Raw genomic sequence first — 18,335 nt, 5'->3', positions numbered from 1 at the left:
CCCCCCGTACCTCCGCTGCCGGTCCCGAGGTCCGCTGTGCCCAGTGCGGCTGGGACCGGCACGGCGACACTCTCAGTGGAGATCAAAGAGAAATCAATAAATCCCTTTGATCTCTTCTCCTGTCCCCGAATGCAGGAAGTGATGTATATTACATCACTTCCTGCATTCAGTGTCACTCTCCAGTACAGATGCCGGTGAGAAGCTGGTGAAGCAGGTCTCTGCTTCAATCAGCTTCTCTGGGGGTCCCTAGGTGACACTAGGTGTCTCCATAAAGAGGACCTGTTATGTGAATTGGCTATCACATAGGAGGATTTCTTAGTGCCCTATGTAATAGCAATAAAGTTAAGTTTAAAAAAAAAAAAGTTTAAATTTTTTTCCCCCCCACATACACACACAAACATGCGTCAGGTGCGCCTATGTGCGAAAACGACGATTGCGCCCATTACGCCGAACATGTTACATATCGCAGCGAACGTCGGAATGAGAGCAATAATTTTGGGGGCATTAATTACTGATAACATGAAACTGATGAGTGGTAAAAACGTTTAAAGCGTCGCCTATGGCCAATTTTGTGTGTGGTTGTTTTCTGCGATTTCGCAGGCGCTCCCAATTTTAAAGCTTGACATGTTTGGTGTCTATTTACCCGAAGTGACCCCCTCTTTTATATTTTACCAAAAAATTGGGATGATATTAAATGTTTCATAACATTTTATAGGGAAACTGGGGATTTTTTTACACTAAAGTTAGGGTACTTTTTTTGTTATAGTAAAAAATAAAAACCAGTGGTCATTAAATACCACCAAAAGAAAGCTCTATCTGTCCCCCACAAAATGGTATAAAATTAGTTTCAGTACAGCGTTGCATGACGGAATAAATGTCAGTCAAAGTACCGCAGCGCTGAACACTGAAAAATGGCCTGGCCAGGAAGGGGGTTTAACACCCCGGTCTTCAAGTGGTTAAAGATAATAATACCAAGTGGGCATGAGGTCCTGAAGAGGTTGTCACATTTAAGGCTCCCAAATACCTGGTTGCCCACTGGTATACACAAAAAACCCCCCCAAGAAACAGCCATAAAAAGGCTCAGGATAAGTGAAACTGTTCCAGCAAAGTGGTTCTCTATAATGATGGCAAATGTTAAATAACTATTACTAAATATGTGTTTCTATGGCATTGGAAGCACAAGCAGCATAGCAAATTTACAGTTATTAACACAGCACACACACATACATAGATGCTGGAAAGAGAGGTGGCCTTTTGGGGCTCCTGTCTGAATAAGCATGGTCTCCCAGGGGCCAGGGTCCCTCATTACATTGCTAAGCGCTGTAATCCGAATGCAAGGAATGTGAAAGAGAAGAAGCTAATTGCCGGTCAGTTAAAGGTCGCTAACTGGAGAGTTTCATGACACACATGTTTAAGGGGAAGATACAATCACCGCAGGCAATGAAGAATTAAAAACTGCAACCAAGCACCCGTAACGAGGAAAAAGATGTAGAATAAAAGCCAGGAGGGCACCTATATATGTTATTTTCATAGAGAAAATTAACTTCAAGCTTAGGAAATGCCTTATAATTCTTGAGAACAATAAATGGAAGAAAGAAAAAAAAATAAAGGCAGAGATCTTCAGACACAATAAAGAGCAAATTCCTGGCAATAAGTGGCACCAACCAGAGAAACTGGTAAAGTATAGTCAGAAAGCTACCTCAATTATCCTAGATCCACTGCAGGCATATTTCACAGAATTTCGTACATGCAGGGTGGCTGCGCATGTCTTAAAAGACAGCCTCACTTTTAATGAATTTTGAATTCCAACCTGCATGGAGTTTGCATATGCTTGCATGGGTTTCCACTGGGCACTCGGGTTTTTCCCTACACTCTAAAGACCTGCTGCTAGGTTCACTGGCTCCTGTCTAAATTGGCCCTAGTATGTGTATGCATGCGAGATAGTGACATTAGATTGTAAGCACTTTAAATACAGGTACTGATGTGAATGTACAGGAGTAACGTGCAGTAAGCTTTCTGCTGGGTGAGGCATTCCGCAGCCCGCCGATGCCCCGCCCCCAACCCAGTCACCGAGGTGTGTGTGGAGGAGGGAGGGAGAGGAGCCTCCCTGTCCCTCACTTGCTCGTCACCGCTGAGGCATCGAGATCGATTTCCCCAGTGGGTTTTTTCTTTCATTTGACAGCTTGGACCAATGGCGCTTTGCCATTGGTCCAAACCATCCACAGAGCTCAAACCTCTAACACAGAGTAGAGGCTGTTGCAGCTCTTGCCTCACTATGTTAGGTTACACAAAGCAACGGGGAGGCTTTCCCTGCTGTGTAACCTGTTTGAAGCAGGTCTGAATGGAGAAAAAGCTGTCAGCTTCAGACATGGAGCCGACAGCTTTTTTCCTCCATAATACTAGGTGAGGCTCTGCTTCATCTGCCTCCCCTGACCACACGTCCCTGATGTACAGTATGTAAAGTGCTGTGTGCTATATAAATGCCTGTAAGTATTAATAATAAAAAGTAGCTGTAACAAAAGCACTTTAGGGTTTAACCAATCATTTTTACTGTATTCATTTTAAATGTTTCATTTAAATAAGGGTGCTTCTTTTGCCTACATTGTGCTGAAAGGTATCCCTTTTGCTCACCTCAAAAAGTTGGGAGATATGCGGTTTCCAGTTGTCAAAGCACAGCCACAGTGTCACCATAAGCTGTGTTTGGTGAATGGCTATGTAGCGGGAGGGGGCAGAGGTACAGCACCAGAACTGTTGTCTGTAACAGACACCTTTAAGAGGTGACTGGGGGTTGAAGTTCAGTTCCTGTTGTACATATCAGAACCTGCTCAGTGGAGCTCTTGTATTTGAGCCTATGTCGATGGGCTTTTTGCTAGTGTCGATGAGACCATTCAGAGTTCAATGTGCATTTGGCCAGCATTTGACTCCCTCTGACCTGCATATAACCGGCTTCAAGAAGGTTTTGAATTCCCATAGACTTGTATGTGAATGCCAAACAGTAAAAACTCCTACATGTTTTACAGCAGTTAGAGAAGATAATAATGCTATAAAAGATCAAATTCAATGAGGTTGGTGTTGGGCTTTAACTGAGAGATCTTTTTAATGTAGTCATAGACTGAGAATCCCATCCACAAGTACATCATGGGAAAAAAATATTCACAGAGCATAGAAAACAGCACCCACACACTGCTTTCCTCAAAACACACGACAGGGGTTAACGTGCCAACATGTTCCCCAGCTTAATTCGCTAAACTTAGACAGTGTACAGGAGTGTCAACACATTCTAAAGCCAATTTGGTTGGGAACCAGTTAGTTTGCCTACACGTTCTTAAGACTATGGGAAGAGCCCCAAACACTGACGGAGTGAGGCTCGGACAGCAGAACTCGTGTTGGGCACCATGCAATTATGCCCCTACAGTGGTAGAGTATCTAGCAATTCTGATGATATTGCATATATCTGCCAAATAAATCAGACTGCAAGCTGAAAAGATAAAGAAGCTAGGTGGTGACCTGGTGTATATCTTTAGTTGTACAGCTGCCCAATCAGCCCTAAAGCGGACCTTTACACTCAAAAATTAAATTCTATCAATGTATCCCTCTATATATGATGACTAATAATAACATAGACATGTCAGGTGTAGAATGCTGTGATTTTGAAATACTTACACTTGCAGAGCATTCACGTCCTACTTTGAAAGGGCAAAATTACTTCAGTTTGGCAAAGCAACGCACACGGGGATTGCCTTGTCATTGGCAGAGCATTGCTGGGAAATATCTGTAATCTCACGAGATCTCAGGGAAAGGTATTTTCCTCCTCTGAGATGATGTGAACGCTCACATGTCCTAGTCACATGTGCCAGAAATCCAGGAAGTAATGAGAGCTAGTAATCTGACCTTAGTAAACATGGCCACTGTCAGAAGACTGTGGAAGAAAAAAGAAATAAGGTATGCAAGGAATGCAAAGCCAGCAATTATCTAGAAGTATGTGTTTATAGATTATAAGTACTAAACATTTCTAAAAGGTGTGTTTGTTATTTTAAAGATATGGGTAAAGGTCCGCTTAGCATTATGACCACTGACAGGTGAAGTGAATAACATTGATCATCAACATTACAATGGCACCTGGAAGTGGGTGGGATATATTGGGCAGCAACTGCACATTTTGTCCCTGAATGGATGTTGGGCACAGAAAAAATGGGCAAGTGTAAGGATTTGAGTGACTTTTACAAGGAGCACATTGTGATGGCTAGGTCAGAGCAACTCCAAAACTGCTATGATGTTTAAAGGAATGGTTTAAGGAACACAACAAGGACTTTAAAGTTTTAATTTGGTTTTCAAAGTGTTCAAACACTTAATCAAATCGAGCATCTGTGGGTTGTGCTAGAAAAACAAGTCCAATCCATGGAGGCCCCACCTCGCAACTTACAGGACTTAAAGGCTTTGCTGCCAGACAGTACCACATAAATTCAGAGGTCTAATAGAGTCCATGCCTCGGCGGGTCAGAGCTGTTTTGACAGCAAAAGAGGGACCTACTCAATATTAGGTGGGTGGTCATAATGCTATGGATGATCGGTGTACAGGTATTCCTCACTTAACGACCGAGTTCCGTTCCTTCGACCAGGTCGTTAAACGGATTGGTCGTTAAGTGAGGAACTCTATACAGTACTGTACTGGATTAGTACAGTACTGTATAGCGTTGCAGATGTACAGTAGTGAACAGTGTACTGTACATCGGGCAATGAAAATACTCACCGGGACCCGCAGTGAAGATCGAAGGACGTCACTTCCCCCGGCGACACGTCGCACTGACGCTGACGCGCGAAGTCGGAGGTCGCTCGAGGTCGGTCGTAAGTGCGAGTGGTCGCAAAACAGGTAAGTCGTTAAGCGAGGAGCCTCTGTATACATATTACACTCTGATAGTCCAAACTGTGCAACCGCATTTATAGTGATGTATTGTGACGTCCTACCTAAACAATCAATTTAATTTGTATCTGAACAGACAGGCCCTCAAATTACATATTTGATCTAAAAGGATGGTATAATCAGAATAGCTATTACAGACAACCCGAAAGGATGGGAACAAACCCAGCTGCATGACTTCATCTGAAAAAGAATGTGCTCACCGAACAATTGTTTTACTATAAGGAACAAGATTTTTTTTTTCTGTTAGACCTCCTTTCCTCCATAAGGGCTTGTTCACACCAAGCGCGGAGCAGATCCGGACCAGAGCAGGTGCAGACCGGATCAAAACTGCGTCCAATGTATTCCTATGGTATTTTGACCTCCAGTTCACATCGCAGCGTGCAGATCCAGACCGGATGAAAAAAATGCGGCAAGCCCTATTTTACCTGCTCTGGATCTGGTCTGGAACGCATCAAAATCGCATCTAAAATGCAAAAACGCATCAAAAACGCATGCAAGTGCCTGAAAGTCCATGTTAAACTTTAAAAAAAAATAAAATACATTTTTTTTAACCAAAACTGGCCCTAAACGCATCCAAAACGCGTCTAAAACGCGGCACAACCCACTACAATGTGTGTGCAGAAACCTGACCGGATCTGGTCTGCATTTGGTGTGAACAAGGCCTAAAGGTGCCCACACACCTTACAATTTATCTGCAGATTTTCTGTGGTCAGATGGAAAAGGTGCAACAGATTCCTCCATCTACATTAAACTGTGTGGATGGAGTAATCTCCACCTGGGCCAATCTGTTGCACTTTTTCCATCTGACCACAGAAAATCTGCAGATAAATTGTAAGGTGTATGGGCACCTTAGATCTCACTGAGATAAGCGACATCCTATTCAAATATAACACAGTGAGCGCTCACCTTCTGCCATTCTGCAGAACTTATTACAAAATGGCCAATTTGCAATTGTCTGTTTTCATGCTGCAAACTGCATTTCAAGTATAAATACCATTTTTTCTATATGGCTTGTTCCCAGGTGTGCGTTGCAGTTTAGTGTGAAATATGTCTGTGAATGTTCTCATTCATCCATGTCATGTTATAGCTGGTAGTGGTTATGCACGTTCAGCTGGACTTGTTCTGTAATGTTAGACATTTTGCAGGTTACCTAAGCTGCTTCTTCAGTTCTAATGAGTGTCAGGAAAATACCCCAGCATTTATATCCATACAGCACAGACACCTTAATCCCACCACCATAGAACAGGGGTGCCCATTAGGTAGATCGTGATCTACCAGTAGCTCACAAAGCTGATGCTGGTAGATCACGATTGTAAGTTGGCTCACTATCCCGAGAACCCTCCTATGGTCTGTTTAGCCCCTCCCCGTCTGCTGCGTTTGACACATGAAGGCAGAGGCCGACAGCATGAGAGCAGCAACTTTAGGATAGAGGGCTGAGAACCAAAGGATAGATAGAGGTCTAGCTTCCCGGTGTTCTGTAGTATTGCAGAGCAGCGACTTTAGAGACAGCCAGGAGAGAGAGGAGAGACAGCCAGGAGGATGAGCAAAGAGAGACAGCCAGGAGAGAGAGCAAGGAAAGACAGCTAGGAGAGAGAGAGCAAGGAAAGGCAGCCAGGAGAGAGAGCAAGGAGAGAAAGCCAGGAGAGCGAGGAGAGACAGTTAGGAGAGCGAGAGAGAAGGAGCGTGAGGGAGGTTTTTTTTCGTTGGTAGATCTCATGTAGCTCGTCATTAGATCTCAACACAAAAATTGTGGGCACCCCTGCCATAGAATGTGTCAAGGCAGATGTTTATTGTCCAAGAACAAGATGGGAGGTGTGAAAGTTGTGGAACCACTCTGTTCTAGTTACATAATCCCATCCTTGGTTTATGGATAGCCTGCATAGGACATGTAAATCAAACAATTAAAAGAGAAGACAACATTTTTTTTTGTTGGTTATGCATTTAGACGAAGTACTGAAATCTTGAGGAATGCTGAATTAAGTTTTACTTGCTTATAAGGACATTATATCAGAACACAGCATTATAGAGCATTGTGAAGGAAACATATATACAGATAGGACTTCCTGTGTATCATAGATATAAGCATGCATACAGAAAACTAGCATTGCACTACAGTGCCATCTACAGCTCAAAAGAAATAACTAGAGTCAGGATACAATCAGTACATAATAGCATATGTTGTTGTATTTCCAAAATGTTTAGGCTATCGTCCTCAATTGGGTCACAGCTGTACATTTACTAATGTTCTCCTGTGACTAGGGTTGCACAGATACCAAGTACAGTACTCGGTACAAGTACGAGTACATGTACCGATACTTTTTAGCTCCAAGACTACACTAGAGAAAAATTAAAAAATTAGGAGGCAGCTGTCATTTGTAAGGATCACACGGAGCTCCTGGGATTTGTACATCTCTGTTTTAATGTACGGTTTTGTTTTTATAAATATAGATAAAGTGATGTACAGATACCAGTTTTGCGAGTACGAGTACTGGTACTTGCCGAGTACTTACAAGTACTGATACATTTTTGTTTATTGTCATGTGACAGTTTTTCTAAAACAATACAGACTAATGATTTCAGGACAGTGGTGGAGTGCCAGAGCCAGGTCCCAGCTGCAACCGCTGCAACCCTGGTAGTTCTCATGAAAATGACAAGTATCTGCACTGGTACTCGAAAAGTATCTGTGCATCCCTACCTGTGACCCAATGTCAGCATATAGCGGGCTACTAGAGCTGTGCTGCAATATTGTCAGGATCCACTCGGCTGCCTGATTGACAGCTGACTCTCCTGAGCCAGAGCCAATGTGCCCACCCCCTCCCCTGTCTGTCCCTCCAATATGCACTGGAGGAACAGATAGGGGATGAGGGGGGAATCCCTATTGGGAGCGGTGCCTGACAGTCACTACTCTGCAGGGAGAAGACCGTGAGCTGAGATATCAGTGCTCACATGCTCAATCAGCTCTCTATATAGAAAGTTGGCACATGACAGCTGCAGTGTCCCACACCGGCTCGAAGTAATGGGAAGAATATATTTTACTCTTCCAAATACGTCTGCTTTAAGGGATTGTTCACATTATGTGCAGTGACCTGGCTTTTTCTGCATGAGAACACCACAGGACACTGTCAGGGCACACAGAAAACAATTATTGACCATGTGCCCTGTTTATACTGTGCTGACTTGAGGTGGGTTATGGAAAAATGCAATGACACTATTGGAAAAAAAAAACCAGAGCAAAAAGAACTGCACACCACTAGCCCAGGCAGGAAAATGCTGCTAGGTAGTACACTTCCGGACACCAAGGATGGGATTATGTAACTAGAACAGAGTGGTTCCACAACTTCCACACCTTCTCATCCTTGGACAATCAATATCTGGAATGTCTCAACATTCCAACATGGTCTACTTCTGTGGATATAAATGCTGGGTCATGTTCCCGACATTTATTAGAAACGAAGAAGTGGCTTAAATAAGCTACGAGACGCCGTCAACATTACAGAACAAGTCCACTTAAATGGGACTACTACTACTACTAGCTTTAGTGTAAGGGGAAAAGGCAAACGATATACACCCAATCACACCTACATGTGAGCATTAATATGTGCTGCAACAGACACAGGGAACAGTGTGAATCCAGCCTAAAGTGGAACAAGAAGGATATCAATTATAGCATGTTATTCGTGTGCATCATGCTTAAAACTCAAAGGACTTTCTCATGGACTGAAATATGTTTTGAAAGCAAAATACCTGCACGTATTAGGCTCCGAATCAAGCAGCCATTTGCTGCATGTTAGTTCCTGGGTAGCAAAGGTAATCCTAGTCACCGACAATGAAATAACATAACGCTGCTCTGTTATTCACCAGCCGTGCAACAAGTGTCGCGGAGAGAGAAAGCTGAATGTGGAGCTCTCCCTGCAGCGCTGACATTTAATAAACTCCAATTTCATTGCAAAGACACATAAAATGCCAGGGTGTCACACGGCTGTACCTCTCGCCTGCTCGTCTGCTCTTCTCTTTACTTAAAATGAAAGGCCTCTCGGTGAGAGCCAGCCTGCTGCGTATCAGCTCTCAGCTATGGCAGGTCTTTCTATTGTTCCACACAAATCAACAAGGGAAATTGTTTCGGCACTTAAGCGTATGAATGGCGGTGTCATTACGGCAGTTTTGGGGAAAATGAGCTGTGGTAGTGTAATTACACCTTTTGGTAAGCAAACTTTCTTTGTCTTCTTTAAAAAGAAAAAAAAAATACTAATGGACTTTTTTGGGCCCGGTGAAAAAGCCACTGACGCGAAATATTATTTTACCTCTCTATGTTAGAAAAAATGGATTTATAATAACAGTTTTTAAAGTAAAACATATTTATTGAGGAACAAAAAAAAAAAACCTTTCAGGTATAGGAAGGATTTTAACAAACTTCATTGCATCCGTACATTTCGTGAGCATCCGAAAAGTGAATGCTAAGGGAGGGTCAGTCTTTAACCCCTTGAGCACTATTAAGAATTATTTAATCATGGTTGTTCATGGCATCATCATAATAATAATTCCGTAATTGGTCCTTAAAGGGTTAAGCTTCCATCATGCGCTAAATATAGCCCCAGATCGCTTATATTTGAATATGTCACAACAAATTAAAGCCCTTTTTGTCCTTTAAAAAAGTGTCCTCGTGGGTAGGGCCCTCTTTACCATCTTGTCTTGAATTGTATTGTGATTGTAATGTCTTCCTTTTATTGTAAAGCGCTGCGCAAACCTTTGGCGCTATATAAATCCTGTATAGTAATAATAATAATAAAAATGTGTTGGTGCAATAAATGAGGAAGATGAAAATTGCAGTTGAACACACACACACAGCAAAAATTGCTTTTGGTCCTTAACTGAAAGATAAGCATCTGAAGCTTGGTCTTTAAGGGGTTAATCAAACAATAAGTCTCGAGTCACCCTGGTCTATCTCCACTAGCCCAATTTTTCAACCAGCTGTACTTTACAAACAGCCTCCTGCAAGGATTGCAAAGGACTGCACTGGTCGTTGAGTCTCAGCATGGATTACCACATGGCATGTTGTATTCGCTACAGAGACTGAACACGCAGTACCACTTTAACAGATGGAGAAAAGTACAGCGTTTTAATTTTTATTTTCATAAACATATTGCCAGTTGTTATTGGTGATGTTGTAGAAAGTTTTATATGAAGAGATTCAATGTTAAAGTGGAACTGTGGGTAAATGACAGAAGAACATGATACAATCTGTCACTAGATTTAACACTGCACATTTTGTTTTTCTGAATGTAACACAGCTTTATTACATGTGCTGCAAGTAGATCCATTGTTTTTCCACTTCCTGTACCAGGCCAAGCTGTCCGGCAAAAGCAGCATTTACAGAGCTGGCACAAACCATATAACACCACTGGCCAGCTTTTATTTGTAGGACATAAACATTGTTTTTCCCAAAAGAAAGAAAAAAATGTTGCTGTAACTGCTTAAGAGGTATTAGCTGGAATTGGGCTTTACTTTGTGCGTCTCTTACTTAAGCCAGATAATACGAAATCACCTACACTCCATACAGCGTACAGACCTTGGATGAGAGGTTGGTGCTTGAAGTGACAACACGGATGGCGCCGTGTCAGATAGAGTCCATAATAGAAGTCACCAGCACTCCATGATATGTGCAAGAAGTAAAGCACTTTTTATTAAATCGTCACATGTGTCAAACAGCCAGCGTTTCGGGCCACGCAGGGTCCCTTCTTCTGTGCGACATAGTGACATAACTTAAAGGAGAACTATGGGGTCAGGGCTTTTCCCCATATTTTTCCTAAAGATAACAGGAGGACACAAACTAGCGTCCTCCCGTCACCCAAAGCTCAGAGCCCAGAGCTACAGCTCCCGGTATACTGAGACGCCGCAGCTGAAACGGATCCCGACAATTATGTCTGGATTCGCCCAGCTGCGCGAGTGACAGCTGGCTCTGCCTACCTAGAAGCAGAGCCAGCTGTACCCGCCCCCTCCCCCGTCCGTTCCACCAGTCAGCACTGGAGTATCGGATAAGGGAGGGGGGGATCCAGTCCCTCCCCTGTCACGACTCTCTGCCGGCACAGGGTCGAGAAGTGAGCGATCGCCGGTATGTGTTCGCTCACTTCCCGATTTACTGAGCCGACCTGTGACAGTTTCATTGTCACAGGTCGGCTCAGATTATGAGGATGAGTGAAAATCACTCACCTCATAATTCTCCTTTAAGCCCCCCATTCACAACTGAGCTCTTCTTATGCATTTCCCAAAGCATGACAACACTCAACATAAAGAATCCCATTATTTTTAATGGTGCCCATTCACACCTGAGCAATGTGGCCTGTTGCTTGCAGCTCGAAAGTACATGAGTGTCTTCATGCATTTAAAACTACATATCCGTCTAAGGCTACCTTGGCCCCAGGCTGCCAATATTCCTGTGGAATTTCCCAATAGAAGAGAAAGCTTTTCTACCCTATTACAGGAAGAAGAAAAAAACACAGATCTATTCTTAGGATCAACAGGTAATAATAAACTGTTAGAACTGCACCATATATGTCATTTTTTATTTTGTCCATAGGAACACTTTAGGCTTCAAACTAGTATGAACATATACCAGAGAGCCCTGCTCTTTAGATCTACCGTATTGCCATACTGTTAGATGTAAGAGAAATTTGAATTATCTGGCAGTTTTGGAATATTAAAGCTACTGCAGATTTGAAATGGTAATTTTTTAAATAAAATAATAGTCATAGTCCAACAAAAGAATAGAACTCCAAGCAAATACAGCACTAGATAAAGAAATAAGCTCCAGAGACCTTAGAAAACAAGTTGGAAAAGAACACAGCTCATTCATTAACAATTGCACATTTTAAACACCCGAGCTCTTTTATTAAATGCAGACAAGTCGAGCATTTTTTCAGTTGTAGCCCTTTCGTAATTCTGTTTTCTCCTGTTGTCCACTGAGAAGCAGAGGATTGTTAAAGTGACACTAAACTCAGGAATTAAATCTTAAAAATGCATTCAAGTACCTTAACTATCAACGACAGTGGGGTGAGTTTATCAAAATTGAAGCAGAGAGAATCTGAAACAGTTGCCATGGCAACCAGTCAGCATCCCTCTTCAGTTTGCTCAGGTAAGATTTGAAAATGAGAGCGAGAAGCTGATTGGCTGCAGTGCAAATCTGCTCCAGTTTTAATAAATACCCCCCAATGTATCTTATTTGTGTATCACCCATTTGTAGATCCTCAAATCATCTCTGAATTGGTGCCGACACTGCCCTTCCTTCTGGAGGGTGACATTTTTGTTAATAGTTAAGGTACTTGAATGCATTTTTAAGATTTAATTGCTGCGTTTAGTGTCAATTTAAAAGGTTCCTGCACTGCATAACACTCTTTAGCATTCAACACTTCCTGAAGTGTAAGATGTCTGTGACCCTCATTGTACTCTTTGGTTCCATCCTCCAAGCCTGTGTCCTGCAATGATGTAGAGTTTAGAGGAGGGAACCAATGCATGTGATGGGGGGCACAGGAATTTGACACTTCCAGAAAAATAGACTGATGAAGACTGTAGTTCTGGAACGGAGGGAAAATAGGAGATAAGGGCTGCTGGAAAGGTGAGTATAAAAGTTCTTCTAATCCTCTGGGTTTTTTTTTTAGTGACTGACAGGTAGTGACTTGCAGGTACGTCCACTGAGAGCGCTTCTTTTCCAGCCTAGTGCAGATATTCTTAAAATGGAAGTAGTGTTTACTGAACACAAGGTACACAGATAAGAGAGATTCACATTTATCAAAGAATGAGAAAAAAAAGTAGACCATTACCTTCAATCAAATGGCCCATGCAACACACATTCTGAAACCCTGTACAATTCCAATGATACAATTCTATTCTATGTGGGATTAGTACCATGTGGATACAAAGAGTGCATGGTACATTTATGGTTTTTAAATGAACCGCAACCTATCGCAAACAATCAGAATTCACATTACTAAAAGCTCACTCGTCACACTCCTGGCACTGGTTTTTTTGCAACCCTGAAAGCATAAATCTACAACTCTCACAAAAGTAATCATATTGGGTGGCAGAAAATCAAACTTATTCTAACAGCAAGAGCAGGGGTGAAAAATTGAATACAGAGGAGTCAGACACTCCAGGTGCCAACAGGGGCTTTATTGCAGATTGGAAATATATTCCTCCGTGCACAATAATAGAAAAGGATGAAAATCCTGCTACCTAATCAATATGCTGGCCTCTCCAAAATGACTGCTGGAGCCCACACCTGCACATCCAGTCAATGGTTCAAATCTTTGTGCTCCTGTTAGCACCAGGAAACCTCCGTCGTTTGAGTAAGCTTATCCTACTAATGAGAATATTTTCTCTTCTTTGCTGGCTGTCAAACTGTGGAACAGAAATGTCCTTTACATCCAATCCCAATAATTGAAAGAAGCTGCACTTTGATACGTGTCACCCAAGAGTACAGAACTTTACCAATGATTCTGCTAGTATCATACTTAAGCTGGCCATAGACCTTACAACCATCGCAAGAATTTTGTCTTGCGATGGTTGTATGGTCATTTAAAAAACGTACGATCTGCCCATCTTGGACAGGCAGATCGTACTTGCGATCATCGCAAGCCTGCCCCCGAGGGGCGGGCTTCCAATGACTACAATGCTGAATGGGCAGTGTGCATTTGCGCACATCGGCCCGTTCGGCATTTGTCTCCCGAGCATGCCACAAACCCGCCGACAATCGTACGATTCTCTGCGGGTTTTCAAACATGCTCGTTAGACAAAAGTCGTGGGACCTTACAGTAGCAGAGGTCGCACGCCTTCCATACACCTTGCTATTATCGTACGATCGCGGGATTAGAGAAACAATGGGCTAGATCAGGGGTAGGAAACGATATTTGAAACTACAAAGCCAATCATGTGGCTTTCAGACTCTTGCAATGCCTCATGGGACTTGCAGTTCCACAGCAGATGTAATGCTGAGGTTGCCAACTCCTGGACTTGACTTTACTAAAGAGTTCCGATCATACTGGACGATATTACTAAGACAAAGGAAAGATTTATACACATCCTGGCAGAATGTGTACACTTATAATTATTTGCTATAAGGCAGCTTTTCCACTTCAAAATAAACACTTAATGACACGCGTCATACAAAGTTGCCTTGGCTCATTTTTAAGAAATGTTGCTTGCCTGGCTGTCATGCGGACCCCCTAAGTTCAATCCTTTGGATTACTGACCCAGAAACAACAGGTAAAGACTTCTGAAAGTAAGAAAGTACAAGGCAAATGGCCAGCGTAACAACTAGCAAATAGCATTTTTAGAATCAGCAATAGCAGTCCACTTATTTATCTCATGATAACTTAACTTTAAAGCAGGCCTAAACCTTCTAATGTTTGGTTCTCTCTGGTTACAAGCGGGCCACTTCTTCCAGGCTCGGGACTAAATCACAGCCAATGCCTATGGCCAGATTTGTGTAAAGGTGCTGATTGACTGGTCAAGCTAAATAATCCAATTAGAGCCCCTTCTCACACAGATCTGGCCCCCAGGCCACAGCTGTAATCAGAAGGTAGCCACTCCATCACATTTTGTGACATCATTGGTGTGCGGCTGACTGGGATCATATGACTTTTATAACAGCAATATGTTATAAGTGCAATGTCAAGTTGTAGAACCCTGCTGCGTAGAACAGCAAAATAATAGTGTTTTTTCCTTTATTCAGACACTAGTGATTATGTGTGTAAACCAGTGAGGTTACTCAGGAGTGGGGATGGGCTCGGGCGTGTTCGCAGCTCCACGTGTCGAGCCCGCCAGGAAGCTGGCAGCGCCAATCACAGGTACTGAGACATTTTCCCGGTCCGCAGCTGCAGAGATCGGGAAATGTCTCAGTGCCTGTGATTGGCGCTGCGCGCTGTCAGCAGCTTCCTGGCGGGCTTGGCTGGGGGGGCTGCGAACACGCCCGAGCCCATCCTTACTCAGGAGCACCCTCCCATGCTTGTTCTATGGCATACACCATTATTATTTCCAAATAAAAGCTGCTGGTCTTTCATGTTTGCCACCATCCAGCACATCAAAGAAGAAAAAAAATACAAATTTGGTGTCTTGTTTCTGATCAAATGATGTCTCCAATGTCTGGCTGCCTAAAGGAGAACTCCGCTTAAGCACTAAATTCTGTTAAAAATGTAAAGTGAATAGCTATTTTCAGTGTCTGTATATGCACTGTTTAAAACAATATAATTGCATTTCTGGGCCTGCAGAAGTAATTAGAGGTTGTCTTGTTCCTTTGGGTTAGTGAAACCAGTTAGTCATTACATAATGCAATTCCTCCAAAGCTGATTTCCTTTCAGCTAAAGACTTTAGTATACCGAGAGACACGAGACAGCAATCTGAAGAAACAAATGATTTGCAGTAAAAGAGCACAGACAAAGGATGACAGAAACATTACTCCTTAGAGGTGAACTTTTAGTCCATTATCAGTTGGATGAACATCCCCTTTGCATGCAGCAGGCACCTCCAGTTGATTCCAGAAATCCGCAGATCAATTGCAGAGTGCCCCAGAATCCTAAAAACGCAAGCAAATAGCAACCATGGGGGATGTAGGGGTCACCTTCTGTTTCCTGCATGTTTCTATTGGCCAGTGAGTGTGCTTATTACATTTGGCAGCAAATAGGGAGGCAGAGGCAGACAGACCAAATGCGACCATGCTAGCTCTGGTTGTTGTTTGCACATAAGAGTCAGAAGCACTCACAAAGTAATTTGTGAATACCTGGAGCTGATGGCCCTAATGAATTGGAGCCTCCCTAGCAGGTAACATGAGTGTGATAGTGATTCACATTTACGGTAGCCAGTAGAATCATTTCAGTATTGTCTGGCACCAATCTGTATTTGGAGAACAAATCAACCTGTTCGATGGATAAGATCATTCCCATCTATGAAGAGATTTTTTTGTACAGATGTTTCACAAGTCTGTGCTGTTTTATGCCTACTGGTAAGCATACTCTCTAAGAGTAATAGAGTATGCACTCTAAGAGCAGGGAGAGGGTTGTAGGTTGTAACTTTCAATGTAGGAAATGTGGTAGCTTACCCTGAGCATAGATGCCTTTAAAAAGAACCCGTCAGTGATTTATACCGCATGTACCTGCAAGTATTTATGTTAAAAGTCTATTTCTAGTCAAAACTTCCTTTCAATGAGGACTATCTGTAGGGATTTATTGTCTACGAGAACATGGAGTGACTGATGTTTTGACCGGTGCCGTGTCTAGTTTGGGTTACTCACCTGTGAATGAAGTTCTTCTTCTCTAAATACTCCATAGCAGATGAGATCTGAGTTGCCATATGGAGCAGCACCACGGCTGTCACCTCCTGCCGATTGCAGTCCCGCAGGTAATCCAGCAGGTTACCGTATGTCATGAACTCCGTAATTATATAAAACGGGGGTTCCCGCGTGCAAACCCCTAGAACAAAGCAGGGTAGAGTAAAACATTGATTGAACAATTTTTCTATCAGTGTCATCAGTCACATACTGTATGTATGAGCATGTATAAAGACGGAGTGAGCTCCGTTGAAACGTTGACAATACAATGCTAATGCTTTGACTTATTTCAGCTGCAAGACCTGCGAGTGCCCCATACCTAGTGTGTGTGTGTGTGTGTGTGTATATTATATAGATATATGGTATGGTATGGGAGGAAAGAAAACTTAGGTAACTGTATAAAGCTGGGCCTTTAGTGGGAGCATGTGATAGGAGACTGTCCTTGTGTGAAGTGCATGCAAACTGGAGCTGCTGTAATTGAACCCCCTCCCAACACACTCAGCTGAATGAGGGGCTACTGCTGAATAATAATTTACCATTATGCTGGGAAATCTCTTTGTGGCATTATGAGAGCTGCAGATATTAGCAAGTATACTTTATTGTTCGGGAGTGAACTGCTATATAGCACAATTATTAAAACAGAACTAACAGATAATATGGGGCTGACACATGAAAACTAGATGACACCTCGCTGTAAAGACTGCACAGTTGTGGCCCACCCAGTGGCCATTTTGCTATGTTCACATTGGGGTTCTTTTGTGTAAAGATAGCCAGCAGCAATAAATAATGTTTGTGAGTGTGTGTGGGCACCTATATGTCGCAGCTATATGTTGCATATGCCTACTACATATGCAGTTCTCTGCCTTGCTGATCCTTTTGTCACAAAGAAAGTCTACCAGACATGGCCTGTCTGTTTGAAAACAATAGACTGCAATATCTAATGACTGGGGTAGCCACAGACCTTATGATTTACCTGCCTAGGCTTGGAGGTGAGAAGCAACTGTTTTATTCAGTGAAAGCAAAAGTAGTTTTTTTATTCAAAATATAGTGATGTAGTTCACTGGAAGTGAAGTATAGTGATGTAACCTAATGGAATGAAATGTGAATTATAATCCCCTTTACCTATAAAAATGTGAAGAAAAGTAAAGAAAAGTGAAAAGGAGGCTGCATCTTTAACCGCCCCCCGCCCAAAACACGTTTGTTAACTTTACATACCCAACAATTGCACCAGGTTGGGGTGTTTAACCTCCTTCATCACAGAAGCTTCTTTCAAAAACTCTTCCACTTCCATTGTGTCCTCCTGAAAACAAGGGAGAAAATTAGCAGATTTTCAGGTTCCATTTCAATGGTTTGTTTACAAAGCGCAGAGCTGCTACATGCACTAATAAACATAGGACCCTTTAATCCCACAGCAGATCCTCTGACAGACTCCTATTAAAATGTGCAGCAAAAACATCAGTGGTTGGGTGCAACTATAATAAAGCAGTGTCTGAAGATGATGTAAAACTGCATTCGGTGAATCATTCAAGAAAAGCTCCAGGCAATCACGTATTCCAGCACTCAATATTTACAGAGTAAACAATGTTTTCTACGGCACTCGCACATCAACAGGACCTCGCTGCTAGAGAAATGTCCACATGTCATAGCTACGAGAGGCTCAAGAACCAGTTGGCCACTAGGTGGCAGCAGCTTACAGGACTGTTAAGTTCTATAAATCAATTGATATGAAGACTTTTGTCTCCCCAGGGGTCACTTCCTTTAGAGTAATTAAGATACATAAGGGGTTCTCCACTCCCCACACTAAACTGAAACCATCTCAGCCCTGTTCTAAACCTGGCCATACACTGGTCGATTTTCATAAGAACGTTCATATAAAAAATCTCGTCGGAACATTTAATAATGCCATCAGAGACTTTCCATTTTTTGTCATCACTGCGGTCACAAACGAACCTCGTATTTACCCCATTAACTATTGCAAATTCTACTAGTGTATGACCAGCTCAACATCAGCAAAGACACCGCGCTCATAGCTCCCCAATGAAAAAGTGGCTCAGAACCTACCTATGAGCTCCGAAGCACTTGGCTTTTTATGTAGAACACT

At 42.6% G+C, this 18,335-nt stretch overlaps 1 protein-coding gene across 4 annotated transcripts in view; it reads right to left on the bottom strand.

Moving 5' to 3' along the window:
* Positions 1 to 18,335, bottom strand: part of ABL1 (ABL proto-oncogene 1, non-receptor tyrosine kinase) — a 231,201-nt gene that overhangs the window by 19,027 nt on the left and 193,839 nt on the right. For all 4 annotated transcript variants that reach the window (XM_018558546.1, XM_018558548.1, XM_018558545.1 and 1 more), the window contains exons 5-6: positions 17,450 to 17,534; positions 16,199 to 16,376 (exon numbers count right to left, since the gene is read on the bottom strand). In XM_018558546.1, coding sequence (XP_018414048.1) covers positions 16,199 to 16,376; positions 17,450 to 17,534 — 263 coding nt within the window. The remainder of the gene's footprint in view (positions 1 to 16,198; positions 16,377 to 17,449; positions 17,535 to 18,335) is intronic.

This window comes from Nanorana parkeri, unplaced genomic scaffold (genome assembly GCF_000935625.1).
Source record: "Nanorana parkeri isolate BGI_ZX_2015 unplaced genomic scaffold, ASM93562v1 scaffold345, whole genome shotgun sequence".
Classification (NCBI taxonomy): Eukaryota; Metazoa; Chordata; class Amphibia; order Anura; family Dicroglossidae; genus Nanorana; species Nanorana parkeri.
This window is presented reverse-complemented; position numbering and strand designations above follow the sequence as displayed.